This window comes from Salminus brasiliensis, chromosome 4 (assembly GCF_030463535.1).
Source record: "Salminus brasiliensis chromosome 4, fSalBra1.hap2, whole genome shotgun sequence".
NCBI lineage: Eukaryota > Metazoa > Chordata > Actinopteri > Characiformes > Bryconidae > Salminus > Salminus brasiliensis.
Genome location: NC_132881.1, coordinates 22006215 through 22024065, shown reverse-complemented (window position 1 = coordinate 22024065; position 17851 = coordinate 22006215). Strand labels below are relative to the sequence as shown.

The following is a 17851-nucleotide window of genomic DNA, read 5'->3' as shown; positions in this document are numbered from 1 at the left end:
CACACACACACACACTCTACACACAATTTCTGGACAAGCTGAGAGACTGAACTGTCTCCAAAAGTGAAAGATGCATGTGGACTGACATGGTGGAGTTAAATTATAGAAATTGACACAAATATGACACAAAAAGCACTTAGGAGCATGCTGAGCCTGGAGTAGCAAGGATAGACGCCATTCACCTTATTACAGATCAGTAGAGCATCACAATGATTTTGAAGCTCCGTAATGTTGCTTTTAAAGTACTGATATTGGTGTTGGGATATCAGCCTCTGTAATACCGTATCAGTTAAAAAATGAGTAACAAGAAAGCAACAAGAAAGTTGTTTAGTACTAGTAAGAATACTTAAGAAAAGTACCGTTGCAAAAAGCCTCACCTGCATGCTCCTTTAAGCTCCTCCTCAATTGGAGACATTTGTTTCTTGTCAAGATCAAATTCACTTTTCCCATAAGTTTTGTCATTTCTAATTCCCATCAGTACTGGGAGGGTGAAGGTCAGCATGCACGTCCTCAAAGTCACATGCAGTGAGCCACCAGATCTTTCCAAACTGCAGCTAATGCAATGTCTTTGGAGAGCAGATTGCACTTTGCAGAACTGCCCGTTCTGTCACATCAGCTAACACACACTGGCTACCACTGTGCTGAGTGATGGGGGAGTTGGAGGGCCATCCCAAGTGTGCTCTCTGGGACTGGGGTAGAGATGGCTGTGGCAACACCAGGGATCAAACCGGGCCAACACCTAAGACAGCTGTGGCACTCAGGAGCCCCTGTTCTGGTAGTTGACGTGCACAGTATCTGAAGCTGCTGCCCGTATCAGCCTTTTTTATGCCCTGAGCTGCTGCCACACTGTGGATGATTAAATAAGTGCATGAAAGAATAGGTGTGCATGTGTTTCCAACTTTATTTACTACTTTAAGTCATTTGAACATTATACTGCCAGTACTAAGTGCCACTTTCTGTAATTTGACTGTCTGTGCAAATCAAAGCTGCTATCTCACAGCTAATATTAATCCCTGGTATGCAAATTTGCTGTGTATGGAATATGCAATAAACAAACCACTGATAATTGAGCTTTTTTATTGAATTGAGCCGCTACATCCCAATAATTTAAGTTAAAAAAAAGTAAAATAAAAAATCCAGCATTGTTTTGGAACAGATAAAACAAACCAAAAATATGGATTAAGAGGTAAAACACCATGAGCAGTACAGAAGATGGTTCATGTCCTAACTGTTCCAACATGTTCTTATTGGACCTTAATATGAATGGTTGCTTATACTCACATTAATAACGGCTGTTAAGTCTAAATGATCTCACTGAACATACTTTAGTAGCCCTGCTCCGGCATACAGAGAACAGCATGGAGTGTTGATGGAAATGCCCTTTAAAACTGAAAGAAACGAGGGGATGGTTCCCTCTTAAATGGCTGATGAAGCAAACATCTCAATGTAGCATGAAAGGCCTCTCAATGCAGTACTGAAGAGCGAAAAGCAGAAACAACGACTTGAGAGCCTCTCTTAGGAAACCCCCAGTTCACACCTAAATCCATTTACAGAACAATTTATCTACCAATTTCAACACAACTGAAAGTATTTTACTTTGTTTTTCACACTGTACAGGATTTTGAAAAATGCCCCATATCAAGGTTTTGCATGACAGACTTTGACTTATTTAGATTTAATGCCTTTTGTGGCTTCTTTTAAACACACAGTCTGATTACTGAAAAGAAAGTGACCCCAACTGTTAAGGTATGTAAGCCTTAATATTGTGTATATGTCAAATACCTTTGAAATAGATTACTTTACTAAAAATCTAGCCAGTCAAGTAAGCACAACACTTGATTTATTGTGAAAATTAGACATTATATATAATATATGTATAATATTTTAGCGCTCACAATTCTAAAACAGCCAGGGTCCCATTTAAAAGTGCAAGTGCTGACCTCTAGTGTTCAAAACATGTAAGCACGCATCTACTGTACTTAAGACACCTAGTGGTCAGAATGCAACACAACTAGCACCTCATATGAAACAAAGTAAGACAACGGAAAAGTGTGCAATGTAAACACATAAATCAAATAAAGAAAATAAAAAATAAGCAAAACCATGCGATGCAAACCCCCACTTGCTTTAAAAACAAACAACCCCTATCAAGTGCTCAATACTTATGAACTGAACACTATGACATACTTTAAAACCACATAAAACAAAACTATTCTAGGATGTTAAATGATTATAAGCAATATCATGTACCAAGATATTCATGATTGTGAAGCTTCTGCTCCTTAAAAAGCCCAAAGTTTTTAACATACCCCTCATCCAGCATGTAATTAATGCATGTAAAATGGTGCAAATCATACAAAACAGTGTCAATGACTGTAAGTGTTCTCTTACATGAACTGATTACTTTAGTAAAAAACAAGCAAGTCACGAAAAGCTGTGATGGTCAACTGGCTTCTCTAAACATTTCAACATACAGCTATTGCATCACAAGCCTGTCACACAGGAGGTGTTGCAAACCTTTACAACCGCAAGAAATGTTTGCCTCTTGGTGTAGCAGTTACTGGAGGATAGTAGACTGGGACGGAGGGGTCACACACAGTAAAGCCTGGGTGGCTGCGGTGGAGAAACGGAAGAACTTCATTGTCCGTGATCTGAAGCTCATCCGTGGTCTTCTCACAGTCAGTCAGCTGAAACTGCTTGTCAACACAGATCTCTATCTGGCCCAAGGTCTGGGTATCGCTTCCCTGAAAAACACAGATTGTTGTTTTTTAAATGAAATACAGCAGCACAATAACCAGCAACAACAGCAACAGAAAAAGAGGTGACAGATACTATTATTATTATTATTATTATTTCCAAATGCATCACTATCACAGTACCAAAATTACTACAATCTTTATTTTCAAGTCTGTATGGTTACATTTACAAGCACTCCAACCAGACATGAATTTGATCATGTGAATTCATGTGAAATAAAAGATGAAAAACAGGACTGTATGTGGTATTAGTGTGCTCTTATTTTATCCTCACATTAGACAGTTACGTGAAAAACAAAGAAGTCTTTGAATTCTATGGTTTTACGTATCAGGACATAATGAAAGGACATTTGGTCCTTAAAAGATCTTAAAATTAGGCAAATACCTCAGTTTAACAATACCACAGCAGATTCCACAGTGTTATTATTCATCTTCTTTAGCAGCAATAACTTAATGTAATGGTTTTCTATATGACTATCAGTCCCAAACATCGTTCTGGAGAAATGTTGGCCCACACTGCTTTAGTTCACTGAGATGTGTGGGAATTAATTAATGCACTGCACTCCTAATGGTCTGGCACAGCATTTCAATTGGGCTGAAGTCTGGACCTTGACTAGGTCATTACAAACCTTTTTTCTTTCTTTTTCAGCCTTTCTGTTGCAGATTTTCTGCTGTGCTTCGGATAATCGTCCTGTTGCATGACCATGATTTCGACCAAGCTTTAGATGTTGGTCAGATGGCCTCACATTTAACTCCTGAATACTTTAGTATACAAATGAGACCATAGTCAATTAACTGCAAGGTGCACAGGTCATGTGGTTGCAAAAGTCCAAATCATTGCCCGTCCACCACCGTGCTCGACAGTTGGTATGAGGTGCCTGTGATATGCTGTTTGTTTCCCGCCAAATGTGACAGTGTGCAGTATGGCCAATCATCAATCTTGGGGTGCATTTGCTGGGACGTCCACTCCTGGAAAGATCATTAATTGTCTTGTATGTTTTCTATTAGTGAATAATCTTTCCCACTGTAGAACTTCACGTTGTCTGAAAATAGCCGTATAACCCTTCCCAGTTTGCAACAATTGCTCCTTTAAGATCATTGCTGATGTCTTTCCTCATTGGCATCGTGTTAACACACCTGAACGCTCCAGACCAGCAAACTGCCAAAACCTCTGCTTTTATAGAGGTGCTCACACTTGCTGATGATCAATTAATCAAGGACATTTGATTAGCAGCACCTTTCTGCTACCTAATTTCTATGGAAGCAGTAAGGGTGTACCTAATGTTTCACACACTGCTTTGACATTCTGGCCTAGCTTTTGTTAAATAAACAATGACACAGTAAATATGTTGTGTGTTTTTGTTTATCTGAGGTTCTATTAACCCAATTTAAATAAATACCTGTTAAAGACCAAATGGTTTTGTTATTGTGTCCTGATATGTAAAACTATACTATTATTTGCCATATATTCATTTTAGTCTATTTTTATACTGAAATGGCACAGAACACTATTTCAGTAGGCACAATTGTGTAATGTTGAACTGTAAACATAACCCGTTAATGCTTTCTTTTACAGGTAAGTATGTGATAATTACTGGTTAACATGATAGTTGGTTCCAAGACAATTTACACTGATCAGCCATAACATTAAAACCAAGCCCAACATTGTGTAGGTCCCACCCGTTCCACCACAACCTAGCCAGCATTCCTTTCTCAGCACTTTAGGCTACAGTACCTCTTCAATGGGATCAGATAAGACAGGCTAGCCTTCACTCCCCAAACGATTCAATAAGTGTTGAGCTCCCACATTCTTGCAACCGGTTCACCATTTGTCCTTTTGGTAGGTACTGACTTCTGCATAGTGGAAACACCCCACAAGACCTGATGTTTTGGAGGTGCTCTGACTCTGTTGTCCAGCTCATATTTTTACTTTTGACCATTTTTCAGTTTTTTTCCTGCCATCAACTTAAAAGAACTGACCAAACTACCTAATATGTATATCCCAGCCATTGAAAGAGGTAATTGTAATAATTGAATGTTTATTTGACTTCACTTGTCAGGGACCTTTAACGTTTTAGCTGTTTGGCATAGTCACGTGTGTTCAGTAGAACTGATGTACAGCAGAAAATACCCCATATTACCCTGTAACAAAGATCACTTCCTCCAGTGTATTGGACAATGTCAATTCCTACCTTTAACTGAAGAACGCACTGAATTTTGGGTGTTACTCCATAAGAATTGATGATGCCTTCTTCCAAATCTGCCAGCTAAAGAAAAGAACAGCCACAATATCACATGAAAATCACAGCCACAAGTCAAAAATTTCACAATCACAAGACTACTAAGCTGAACAACTGGTGGCACTGTATGGTCAGCTGACTAACAGGAACAATGAGTCAGTTTCTTTATACACACAGCTGATTTTTGTTTTGTATATTCTTCATTCCTCAAACTGATGAATGTACAAAAAAAAAAACCAAAACGGCAGTCCAGCTTGCACGCACACTCTGCACTGTGCCTGAGTGTCTGGGGTTTCTTGGGCTAGTGTTTCCCCAAAAAACACTGCAAAATGATGAAATGATCACAGCAAGATGGTAGAAAGAAAACCATTTCAAAACTCCAAACTCTAACAGTTAAGTTTCCTCTTTTAGGAAACTGGAAGCTGCTGGTTACTTAAAATGTATACAGTTCAGCCACTATGCTAAGACGGGAGTCAATGCCTACCTTCTGCATTATTTAAAAGATGAATATCAATCACGAACAGCCCACACTGCATTTCTGGTCAAAGTTCAGGCTAAAATATTTATAAGTTCTACTTTGTATTCATCTGCATGAGGAAACAATACCATCCACATTATAATTGCAGCAGTCAGACTGGGCCTCTCTAACCCACCTTGTAGTACTTTTCCGAGGGTACGATTTGGCTCTTCTTTAGAACTCTGAAGTAAGAAAAAACAAGTTTTGATGATGTGAGAAAGCACACAAGCACAGCATAACAATCTGCTTTCTGTTCACAGTGTTTCACATGCAATGACTTAATTAGAATCATGGGGTACTGCAACAAGCATTGCAGGATTCTCCCGTCATGACTTCCTAAATTTTCGCAGCACAAACTCTGAGTAGAAATGCTTGAGATAAATATTCACAAAGCATTTTATATACTACAGATAAGCTCATTTGAGACTGTGGGCAGCTGAGTGCAAAATCAGTTCTAAGAAACGAATATAATGTTGGTGTACTAAAGCCCAGAATCCCGGGACATTTAGCAATACAATTGTTCACCCACCCATTAAGGTCCAGCTTGTGGTAGAGCTCAAGGGCTTTACTGAAGTATTTGTGTTGACTGTTTAAATCTTCGTCTTTGGCGGCACATGTTCCGTGCTTCTGCCATTCATGCTTCCTAAAGAATATCAACAGCAAAAAGAAGAACATTAATCCCTAAATGTAAAGTTGAAGTAGCCATGACATCCTCACACAAGGACATTTCACAAGGTTACAGAAGTGAAACTTGTTTTTAATTAGTCAGTCAAAAAAATCATACCAAAATGATGTAGATGCGGGTTTGAGAAGATCCGGCCAAAACGTTTTCATTTCTGGGAGCAAGTCCTAAAAAGCAGACGTAAGTAAAGACTTCAAGGAAGTCCTTTTCCATGACCAATGCACATCCAGTGGTGGACAAAGTATAATACTGTCCTGCACTTTAGTGAAGTTAGATTATCTTTGATAATCAAATTACTTTGATTTGAATATCAAATGCAAACCTCCATTTCAATTTTTATTGATGTTAAAAAAGAAATCCTTTTATGCGTGAATCTGTAGATGAGATGTAAATAATGTCAGTCTGGGCTGAGTTTCTTGAAAACATTAAATCTTACTGAATAGCGAACAAAGTACAAATTCTGAAGGGCTTTGAACTGGCTACTGCAGTCTTACAATTATTCATCTCTCTGTATATAATCCCTCATAAGAGCACAAATTTGCATCAGGTGGCTAATCAAGTTTTCAGGTTTCATTTGTTGCATCGTGTGTGTGGTTGAGATACAGCACATCAAATACTAGCTAGGGGATTTGCTGACTGTGAGGTCTGATTATATGTTAGAAATATGGCTAAGTCTAATAGGAGAGTGGCTACACTACCTATAATTTACATGTACTTGTTTTTTTTTTTCCTTGTTCCTTTGTACTCTATATTTTTCTGTTTATCTGAAATGTATTTATTCCCATTTGATGCTCTGTTTTATTAATATTGTCATCGTTTTTTCTTCTCAGTGGATAATGTACCTACAAGCTGGTTTGTCAGGAGTACATTTTCAGTGTATCTAACATTAGTAGTTATTGCTTGGCTAACATCAGCTACAGCAGGCTCTTCCAACCATCCTCCGGGAGGACTCCCTTTTAACTCACACCTTTTAGCCAATCAAATAGTTCTGAAGGCAGTAATTAGTTGGATCATGGTGGGGTGGATTAGGGTTGGATTGAAAGTCTGTGAGAAGGTAGTTTCCAGGTGCAACGTTGTAGACCACTGACCTAGAGGGGGCAGCTGTGGCCTAATGTTTTAAGAAGAGGGTCTGGGACTGGAAGGTCCCTTTGATCAGTGGGTGCTGTGGTGGCTGCCCACTGCTTCCCAAGTGTGTTCTCACTACCTATATTCAGTATGTATATCAGTGTGTGTTCACTGCAATGGATGGAAAAGCCAACAGCCATACCATGTCCACAAATATGTTAGGACCTTTCTATTTTACTTCAGTACAAGACAAATGTAACTTGTTCATCGCTGCCATATATCAACAAGTGAAGTGTTCAACCTATTCAAGCACAATGATCCCCCACCCAAACAAACATACCTCTATTAAACTTGCGTTGAAGTGCCACGATGAGTTGCATTCATTACCCACATTAGGCCTATGTTAAAAAAAGAAAAAAATTAACAAATTGGGAACAGAAGCACTCTGAATCTTTAAAATCTTCACTAAGCAAAAACCTACCAAAATCCATGCAGGGTCCAATAACTGAAGTTTGCACTGCAGTGTTCCATCTACAAAAACACAGACACATGTTATTATTGTCAAGGAAAACCCCAAATGACAGGAACATCATCTAAGTAGGTTAAAGGTCATGACTGACCTATATCAGTATATGTCAGTTTTGATAGTTCTTACAGTGCAAAATGTCTTTGGCCAGTGGTGAGTCAAGATGAGTTTGGTCCAGTCATGCCTAAAAAAAGCAGTCCATTTACAACATTGAGCTGATTCAGATTCACAATGTACTGCATTTTTACATGTAGTTTTAAAGAGGTAAACACCACCGTACCTAGTATATTGATCCACCGACGACACAAGCACATATCCAAGACACAGAAAGACAGTAAGTGTCTTCATTCTTCCTCAAAAAGGAATCCAGGGAGCAGGCAAACGATTACACCTGTTTTTTGGCATAAAAGAAGATTAACTCAGCTAAAATAACTAAAATAACAAAACTGCTTCGGTTGCAAATAAAAATACAAAATTACTGTACAATGATGTTTCAATGCTGGGTGCTTGATTGTAAAATGTATGTAATTATAAAAAAGAAAATTATATATGTATATAAATAAATATAATATATAAATAAAACTCAAAGCATATTTAAAATGTACAAAACATGCTCATAAATACTTTGACAACAAGACAAATATCTTACAGCAGATCATTATTATTTTACATACCTAATTACTTCCTAAATACTGAATTCAACATCCGAACACACCCTTTGCACTACGTTAGATATACTGGGTGTTTAGACACTGCACAGCGTCGCTGTCACGCAAAACACTCATGCCTCCAAAATCTAACTTTCAGTGGAAGTCGAGGTTAAGGGATTTTCTGGATTTTCTCCAAGTCATTCTGGAGTAAAGTCATTTCTTCTGACCTCTTAATCGTGACATTTCGACACAATGTCGATTTTTGCGTGTCAACAACAACCAAGAAAACTTTACTACAAGTGGTACAAGTGATTCCGAGTATTTAAGCCATGGAGAATTTTACTGACCTGGTTAATAACTTTGCAATCCGCTAAAGGTCATAAAACAGAGCAAAGATAAGAGCTTTAGCTGAACAGTGTTACTGGCGTGTTGGTGGAGCGCTTTAGCTTACCTCTTGCTCTCTCTTCACACTAATGAACAGCTTGCTAGTAGGTTCGCTAGAAGTGACTCCTCGCAGACTGACAAAGACGCACTTTTTCTCACGACTGCCTCTCCCTCTGTTTTCCCCAATAGGGAAGTAAAAAACATCAACAAGCCGAACAGAGTCGTGTGTTCACTCGCTGTACTGCAGTTAACTTTGTGGTGGAAATGTTTACACGGGCTTCACCCACTGAGTTTGCGCGACTGGTCACGTGATCCAGTATCACGTGATTGTGATGCATTATTTAGTGTATATCTCGGCGCCTCTTTACATTAGACCTTATTATACTTAATAACTATTAATTATTATTATTTTCTAAGTGAAAATACGTTCACATTATTTTATTATCATTAGTGTTTGGAAGTGTATTGCAATAAAACAAAAAGAAAAAAATTGCATTGAAGTTTATTTCCTGTAGAAGGGCTGCACAGTCTTTTACTGCACAGTCTATATACAGTTCCAAAAGTAGTATTAAGATAGTAATAATAACAACAACAATAATAATAATTAATATTAACGTATATTAATATTAATGTATTATTATTATTATTATTATTATTATACTGAGTTATCAAGGGAGCTGGGGCGGAGGCACTGCTCCTTGTTAGTCTCACTGCACTCTTCAACAGTGCCATGAAGCGATTAAATGTACAATTTCACAGACAGATTTGAATATTTTCTCACAGATTATATCTGGTTAACCATGACAGCAATTTTAAAAGGGTTTCTGCATGCAGAAAAGATAACTGCTGCTTTGTGTCTGAGTCTGCAGGCCACTTCTCCAGTTCACTAAACATCATTAGTGTACCGAAGTACTGAAGTGCACATGTCTGACAGCTCGAGCAGCAGCAGCAGTGATCTGATGTCGGAATGGCTCTACAGCAGGCTTACAGGTCACAGCAGCACAGTCTTGGCTTTGGCCCCTGTGTCGCCCGTACTGTCCCTGTGAACTTAATCCGCGGGTAAAAATAGGACTCGGCTGTATCACTGTCTTTGGTGGTGGAGGTTGGGGGGGGGGGGGGGGGGCGTCTTAGGAAACTAATGTAAGACTACAGGAGATCACTCGCTGAAACTTTGAAGATCTGTTGCGTGGATTTAACATTTGTTCAATGGAAATAGTATATTATTATTAATGCTTATAATAATTGGAACACATTTTGTAGGTGTGTTTATTAAAACTCATATTTAGCAAATTCACGCATCCTTATTTCTCAGCCTGGGTTTAATTTTTAAATGACAGGTCTGCTTCTCCGGGTTAACATTAGTGCTTTGCCACCTTCTTACATAGCTATCTAAACCAACTCACGACAGGTTTATAACGTAGGCCTTAAATCGGATGGGTTGCTGCAGATATACCGGGGGAGCACTGTGAAAGCACTAGTCTGAACAGGGCAGGAACACGCAGGCACTGAATAGTGCACACAATGTTAAGTTCAGCCGATCTACCTGCATGTGCTCGTTATTAAACCGTCAACACACCGTCCCTAAAACTGTGTTAAAAATCCTTCTGTCCTGTCCTGCTAAAAAATAATGTGGGAAGTTTGTGTAAATGCTATATATAGTCGTGTGGGTGTCCATACATGGGATGCATTCCGTGCGGGTAATATTTTGGTTTTGTTCAGCTGGTGAGTTACAGGGCGAGTTGAGGCTCAGGCTGAGCTGCAGGCTATCTGTGCTTCCCGCTCCTGAAGGGGTAAGTTTGCTGTTGCACTTCGCTCAAAATCCTTTAAAACGGTCCTTATATAGCTTCTAGTGCAAGGAAAAATCTCGAGGCAGAACACTGGAGGATGATGGAGAGTATTTCTCGACACCCTGCTTTGTCCTTGCTTGCCTAAATGGTAATGACGGCGATGATTACTGTGATGATAATAATAATAATGGGGGAATATGAGCTCCTAATTAGACCTATTACTTCATATTTTTAGCTCTGCTGCTGACAGATCAGGGAGAGTCGCAACGCTAATCAAACAGGCCTGTTCGTGTACTGATAATAATTGATTAAGCGGGTAACCCATTTTATCACATACTATTAATGTTGATTATTTATTAAATAGTGAGCTGATAGCTCTGTGGGCTGTACTAGCCTGCTGTAGCTAACGCTACGCCCTAAGTAGCCGCAGTTAGCCTGCAAAGTTCAGCACTGACAGACAGGTGGAATAAGGCTGAAATGCTTCATCATACGGTTAGATAACATTATTTATATATGTATTATGCTTTACCATGATTACTTATATTTCTATTAAGTCGTTATTTGTATCTAATGTTAACATTTATTGCGCTGAGTGCTTTTCTAGTATAGTAGATGAAGTGTGGTGATTAGATATCAACGCAGACTGGCATAAAGAGTCATATTACGCAATATGGACAATAGTATCCGGACACCTCTTAATCATTTAGTTCAGTCCCATTGCCACAGGTGTTTAAAATGAATCACCTAGCCATGCAGTCTGCCTTTGCAAGCATTTGTGAAAGAATGAGTGGTTATGAAGAGCTGACTGAATTCCAGCGTAGTGCTTTAATAGGATGACAATGCAAGTCAGAAGAGTGGTTAAGAGCCACAGCAACTCAGCCTCGAAGAGGCAGACCGCGTACAGTTACAGTCGCCGATGCAAAACTGCTGATGCAATAACTGCAGAGATCCAAACCTCATCTGGCATTAATATCAGCACAAAAGCCGTGTGCCAGGAGCTTCATGGCATGGGTTTCCATGGCCGAGCAGCTGCATGCAAGACTTACATCACCAAGTACAATGGCAAGCGTTAGATGGAGACTCTGGAGCAGTGAAACTGTGTTCTGGGGAGTGATGAATCACGCTTCCTAATCTGGCAGTCTGATGGATGAGTCTGGATTTGGCGAATGCCAGGAGAACGTTACCTGCCTGACTGCCAACTGTCAAGTTTGGTGGAGGAGGGATAATGCTTAGGGGTTGTTTTTCAGAGGTTGGCTCAGGCCCTTTAGCTTCAGCATACCAGTTTTGGACAAGTGTACGCTTCCAGCATGACTGTAATAAAGGCATGGTTAGGTGATTTTGGAATTAACTACAACAGAGATTGTGAGTCAGCCCTTCACCAACATCAGTATCTGACCTCACAAATGCTCTCCTGGATGAATGTACAAATTGTCCAACAGACACACTCCAGAATCTTGTCGAAAGGCTTCCCAGGACAGCGGAAGCTGTAATTTCATTAAAGCTCCTGTAGGTGTGATGTGTGGGTGTCCCAATACAATGTAATTCACATGAATGTTTTGTGGTTGGGAATGGTTTTTAATTGCATTAACTGTCACATAACCAAAGGTAAAGCTCAGAGTAGAGTAGGGCTGGGTGATACCACAAAAATATCACAATACTATATTATTAAGATATAACATCACAGTACTTCAAGACATTTTCATGATACACAGTGTGCATCTGACAAAAATGAGGCAATAGTTCAACATTTTTAACATACAGTCAACATCAACAAATCCAGTATTTTATAATATATATATATATATATATATATATATATATATATTATACAGAAATTGTATTATTATTATACTATAAACATCAAAATCCAGTTAAGATACAAAGATTGATTCATGGTGCTCTGATGATTTTTAAAATTTGCTTATGTAATGTGATGAAACTTATCATGATAATGAATATCATCATATTGCCCACCACTGCTGTTAAACAACTTTTGCATGACAGCTGTCTGTTCTCTGTATTGTATCATTGTGTATATAGCCTGATGAAAAATGTAAAGGAATGATTTATTGAAAAATCAGATAGATTCCCATTGTTTGTTAGCTACATTAGCCTTGAAGCTCCAGCTCCAAACTATTAAAAAAATTAAGACACCAAACATTTATTGATACTCGACTAGATTTGTGGTGAAGGAAAATGTGGGTTAATCTGATCTTTCAGTGACCATTCATTCAATAGTGGTGGTAATAATGTACAACTAATTGTATGAAATTGGGGATAATGCTGTAAAAATAATCAATCCTCCTACCATCAATCTTCACTTTTTAACCCTTTTGAAGCTGGTTTTCTTTTTGGCATCCCGTCTCTGTGCCGTGTTATTTTAGCTTCACCAAATGTACTGACCTAACACCTGAACCACCTTCAGTACAATGGCCTAAAATGGCTTCAAACACTGGCTGCCAACCAGCATCAGTTTGCATTAAGCGCATTATTTGACAAAGCAACTGAATCCCTGTTTAAGCTGTATGTCCTTATTAAAGGCTTCTTTTCACAGGTCTTTGTTGTCAAACATGGCTGCAGTCATTGCCAGACATAAGCATTTTACTGAGGACTATCGTAGCAAACAGTCAAGATATGTAGTCCGGGATTACTCCAGGTAAGAAGTGCTGTTTCATGTTGATAACGTTTGCCTGAAAAATTGAATTATTTGAAAATGCATCAGAGTCGCTCAATACATAAGTCAGAAACTAGTTTGGAATGTTTGGAATATAATAGCTAGGCTATCGTACCACAATTAGCATTATTGTACTGGACTCACTGATGTTACTGTAATTGTGCTACTCTTTGCTTCATTGTTGGGGTTTTAATAATGTCACAGTGTTTATGAATGGAGAAGTTAGATGCTTTAAAATGAATTTAATATTTGTTTTTCCATTAGTGAAATTAGAGAAATGTGTTTTATTACCTTTCATGTATGATAACTACTAAGAGAGAGATAGATAGGCTATACAGGGATTTACAATAAAACAATAAAATCAAATGTAATAAAAGCAGTTTGCACTTTAAAAAGAAGTATTCCCACATTCTGTTTTTTGTTGTTGATTTTATCCTCATGTACTGATGTACTTGTCTAGCTAAGAATGTTGGCAACAAGCAAATACTTTAACTTAACCGCATTACCAATTGATAGATACTAATACAAGTAGATGCTAGAGAACCATTTTATTGAAGGTGTTATTTTCAATTCATTTAGACATGCACTTTCCAACATAATTTTTCATTAAAATGACCTTTTTCCAATCATTTGGTCTATACTTACATATATTTGCAGAGTCTTTTGCTTTTCTATCATTTGCCATATGCACTGTGTCCTCATTGTAACGGATTTGAATGTCTTTGCTTTTAGCTCTGAAGTTGAAGACGTGAGATATGAATACCGAACAGAGAAAAATGTCCAGAAAGTGGTAAGGTCCTTTTGTAAAGGTCTGCACCCACACATTACGTCAAGAAATGGTTTAGAAATGTTCCTGAGCACAGAGTAGCTGCTAGGCTTGCACGCCTAATTACAGTAATCTTGCCTATATAACAGCTATTATGTCAACTCTACCTTCTGCCCCAGAGTCTAACATAAACAGAGTTGTTGTTTGGCTTTAGAAAATGGGTTCCACAGTTTGCCATATACTTTATCCTGCCACTATCCAAGACTTTAACCCTTTAAGCCAAGGCAAAAAAGTAGTAAGAGTGAGGAAGGGAAATCGACAGGTCTGTAAAGGATAAAGCTTAGTTTTTTGATCCCACACGAAGCTCAGTGTGTTCTCAGGAACATTTAATTTGAAGTGTGGAGATTTATCGAGGGGAACAACGTCACAAAAACGCAACGTCCTTTCTGCCTCCTACAGGTACAGAAGAAGGTTCCGGAAAAGTACATCCGCGAGTCATCCATGATCAGGGGCCCCAAGTTCTTGGTCAGGCTGAAGTCGCACACCGTGTTCGAGAACACTCCCATAAAGCTGTTCTGCACTGTTGAGGGTTATCCTACCCCACAAGTCAGTTGGTAAGTCTGTGAAACTCTGCGGGCACATGCGGTACCACTTAAAAATTTGAAAGCAGGTTTTTTTTGTAATGGGGAAATGATGAGTTTCCCTGTTGATATATGTGTAAAAAGATTTTTCTTCATAGATTAAAAAAAATGTCAATTAACTGAAATTGAAAATGTGTTAAATGACTAGTTTCTAATAATGAATCAAAGTTAGCGCTCACCAATTAGCATTACTCAAATGACTACTTACTGTCATTATTTATTAGCAATATTAGCATGGTTGACCGAACCATTCCTTAGGTGTAAATATGAAGCAATTCCAAACTTTCGGATGGTAGCGTAAGAGCTTCTGCCTCCTGCCCTGAAGCTAATGCAGACTGATGCTTCCTACGTGACTCAGACATCACACAGACGAATTGCAAAGGAAGCTTGCCGAATCCTCTCCTCCGGTCCCGCTCTGTCAGATGGACTTAAGCTGATCCGCCGACGGTCCATCATACGAGGGCTGAGGTGATTGACGGAGGTCCAGAGGAGAGTACATGTCTGACTAGGCCTTGTCAGCATGGCATTTCCTCTTCCTAAACACACTACCCAAAGTAAAGTGGGCCCGACATTGGTAAATCAGACTCCCACTGCACACTGAGAAACGACCCCTCCCTCAAACGAACAAATGACAGAATTTAACTGAAAGGCCTGCGCAATGCACGGTTAGAGTCTGTCAAAGTAATATGTTAAATGTACAGTTAAGTGGAGTCTACAGATGCAGTAAGCAGTCTGTACAATGATGTGGAATTAAATGCAGGCGGATGGAAGAACCTGCCAAAAGGCATTATTTGGTCTTGTAATCCTGTTCTTTCTGATTTCTGACAGGTTCAAGGATGACATGCTCCTGGACATTTCTTCTGGAAAGTACTTTGTGGAAAGCAGCGTTGGAATTCACAGTCTGACCATTATGAAGTAATTTAGACATTAGTGTGATTGTTTTTTCCCTAAAGAGCAGGTGTTAACCATGAGGCCAGATGTCTGAGATTCAGGGTCCATTGCTTGAATAATTACTTGCATTTAGTGGAATGTCTATAATTCACTTTAGGCTTACATCTATGCAGTCCTGCATCCAAGAACAGTATTTAAAATATTTTTGAGTAGATTTCTACTCAAGCACATAGCATTTTACTTCGTTCCTTTTGTCTGGTTTTATAGTTTATATTTCTCTGTAAATAGTTTATATATCATGTACCTAAGTTTATAGTTTATAAACATGTGGCCCACATATTTCCAGTGTCCCAAATTAACACTGGCCTGCTGCTGAGTATTATATGATACTCCTGTTTCAAACCATGTTTATTTTTATTAATGAACATATAGTCAACATACTTAAAACATACTTAACCTCTTTGCTTCCTTCTGTTTTTATAAACTTTTAACGAATGTATGGCAAAGCAGCATTTAAGGTTACATTCCTTCACATCAAATCAGGTTCATTGTCACATCACATTAACACAGGTGTGAAGTTGGGTAAAAATGTAGGTGCATTGTCCCTTCCAGTAGTAAAAACAAATATTTAAAAATACAAATATTTACAAAATAAGAAATCCAAAATAAATACACATTAATGTACAATATACATAAACTATACAAACATTATTGCACTGTCTAAAATGTAATAGGTTTAATATAAAGTTTAATATATAATCTGTAAAATGTTTACATTACTATTTGGACATCCGATAAGGTGTGAATTCACGTGTAATGTGAGTGGGGAGAAGTCTTTGGTGAGTGCAGTGGGACTGAGCAGAGGTCACAGTTCCAGTAAGAAAGTGAATTTATATGATCTAATGATGTATTGATTAACAGTAGGTAATCAATCAGTTTTAATTCATGTGTGTCATATTATGTTATATATCATTTCTGTCACACAAACTCTGTGTTTCTTCTGTGTTGTTTTGTTCTGTGTAAATTTTTTATATAATTTGAATCTGGCAGTTCTTTACATTGTGTCAAAATGTCATGATGAATATACCAGTAGAAATGGTTTGAAAGAGACATGAACCAATAGAAACATTTTCGTTTTCCTCTCAGGTTTTTGTGTGACAGTGACGACTTATCATAATATGTTTAACTTAACCTGACCCACATCTGTTTTACAGTGTGTTTTTTTTTATTTAAACATGGAAATAAACAACAGAAAGTTTTAGAAAAGAAAAAACAAAGCAAGGTTATGAGTGTCAAATACGAAGGACTAGAAGAAATACATATTCAAATACACACATATTTAAACACATTTGTAAAAAAAATATATATTTAATATATAATAAATATATTTAATTCTTTTTATGTAAAAGGCATCTAATATAAAAATATGTGAAATTCTGAAATTCATGTAAAATTTTCGCAGATTCAGATTGTTATGCTGATAATAATATCCCTATGACAAATTTACTTAGAAATGTAGAAATCACTCGAAACATCCGATTTCATCAGTTTTCATCAATGTTAAATGAGTGTCTCAACTCTGAAAGCGTCCCTGAACATGGGCTATTGTATTTGCACTCTGCTTTGCCTCCGCAAAAGGAAGCCGCCAGAATGCGAGCGCGTGTGAGCATTTTTCCAATTTTGTCCAAGCCTGGCTCGGGACTCCTCCCATGTCTTGGGATCATGTCAGCTGTTCATACCCAAGTGCTGAGCTCAGTGTCACCCAAGCCTGGCAGCTCCTTTAAAGAGCGTCAGATCACTTTCCTCCGTCTCCACGTCAGCCGTGCGAACGTTCAGCGTCAAACCTCAACCCCTGTCTGCTTCTGCCACTGCAGACCAGCGCTTTCTCTAAGACAGCTCTAGCGTTCTGCATTCTTCCTCCAATCAGTGAAGAAACCTTTTCACATTCCCTTCACAAGAGCGAACCCGTTGCTCTGGTAATGCAGATGGCACTGAGAAGAGCGGAGCCTGCTTTAAAATAGTAGCATCAGGGTGAAGGTCACATTACCATCGCTCGCCTCTCTCTCCTGGCAGCCGCACATGTTTGCCATTCATGCCTCACTGCTGCCCGTGTCCTGCCCGTTCTGAAGCCACACACGGCCAATGTCCTCTATACCTCCCAGCAGTAGATCACAGGCAGCTTATCCATTACAGACTGGAGGGGGGAATTTCATGCGCCGTCCAAATGTCAATTAGGAAATTACAATGCATACATCCAATCAAAGCAGACATC

At 38.6% G+C, this 17851-nt stretch overlaps 2 protein-coding genes across 2 annotated transcripts in view; one reads left to right on the top strand and one right to left on the bottom strand.

The window, feature by feature from the left end:
* Positions 1 to 1060: 1060 nt before the first annotated feature.
* On the bottom strand, positions 1061 to 9091 carry rnaset2 (ribonuclease T2). Its single transcript, XM_072677609.1, has 10 exons — positions 8888 to 9091; positions 8067 to 8177; positions 7916 to 7970; positions 7742 to 7791; positions 7601 to 7658; positions 6298 to 6362; positions 6043 to 6156; positions 5650 to 5695; positions 4949 to 5023; positions 1061 to 2744 (listed from the first exon to the last, which is right to left on the bottom strand). The coding sequence occupies exons 2-10, from the start codon at positions 8132 to 8134 to the stop codon at positions 2520 to 2522; spliced, it is 756 nt and encodes a 251-aa protein (XP_072533710.1). The 5' UTR covers positions 8135 to 8177; positions 8888 to 9091; the 3' UTR covers positions 1061 to 2519.
* Positions 9092 to 13177: 4086 nt separating this feature from the next.
* The window catches only part of myom2b (myomesin 2b), a 32053-nt gene continuing 27379 nt past the window's right edge, over positions 13178 to 17851 (top strand). The window contains exons 1-4 of the mRNA XM_072677608.1: positions 13178 to 13263; positions 14014 to 14071; positions 14507 to 14661; positions 15517 to 15603. Coding sequence (XP_072533709.1) covers positions 13178 to 13263; positions 14014 to 14071; positions 14507 to 14661; positions 15517 to 15603 — 386 coding nt within the window. The remainder of the gene's footprint in view (positions 13264 to 14013; positions 14072 to 14506; positions 14662 to 15516; positions 15604 to 17851) is intronic.

Bases quoted from the DNA above. Each gene is read 5' to 3' on its own strand.
- rnaset2 (XM_072677609.1), bottom strand. From the start codon at position 8,134: ATGAAGACACTTACTGTCTTTCTGTGTCTTGGATATGTGCTTGTGTCG. The intron at 7,659-7,741 runs GTAGGTTTTTGC...TTTTTAACATAG, and splicing joins TGGACCCTGCATGGATTTTG to GCCTAATGTGGGTAATGAAT. The intron at 6,363-7,600 runs GTATGTTTGTTT...TCTGCTTTTTAG, and splicing joins TCAACGCAAGTTTAATAGAG to GACTTGCTCCCAGAAATGAA.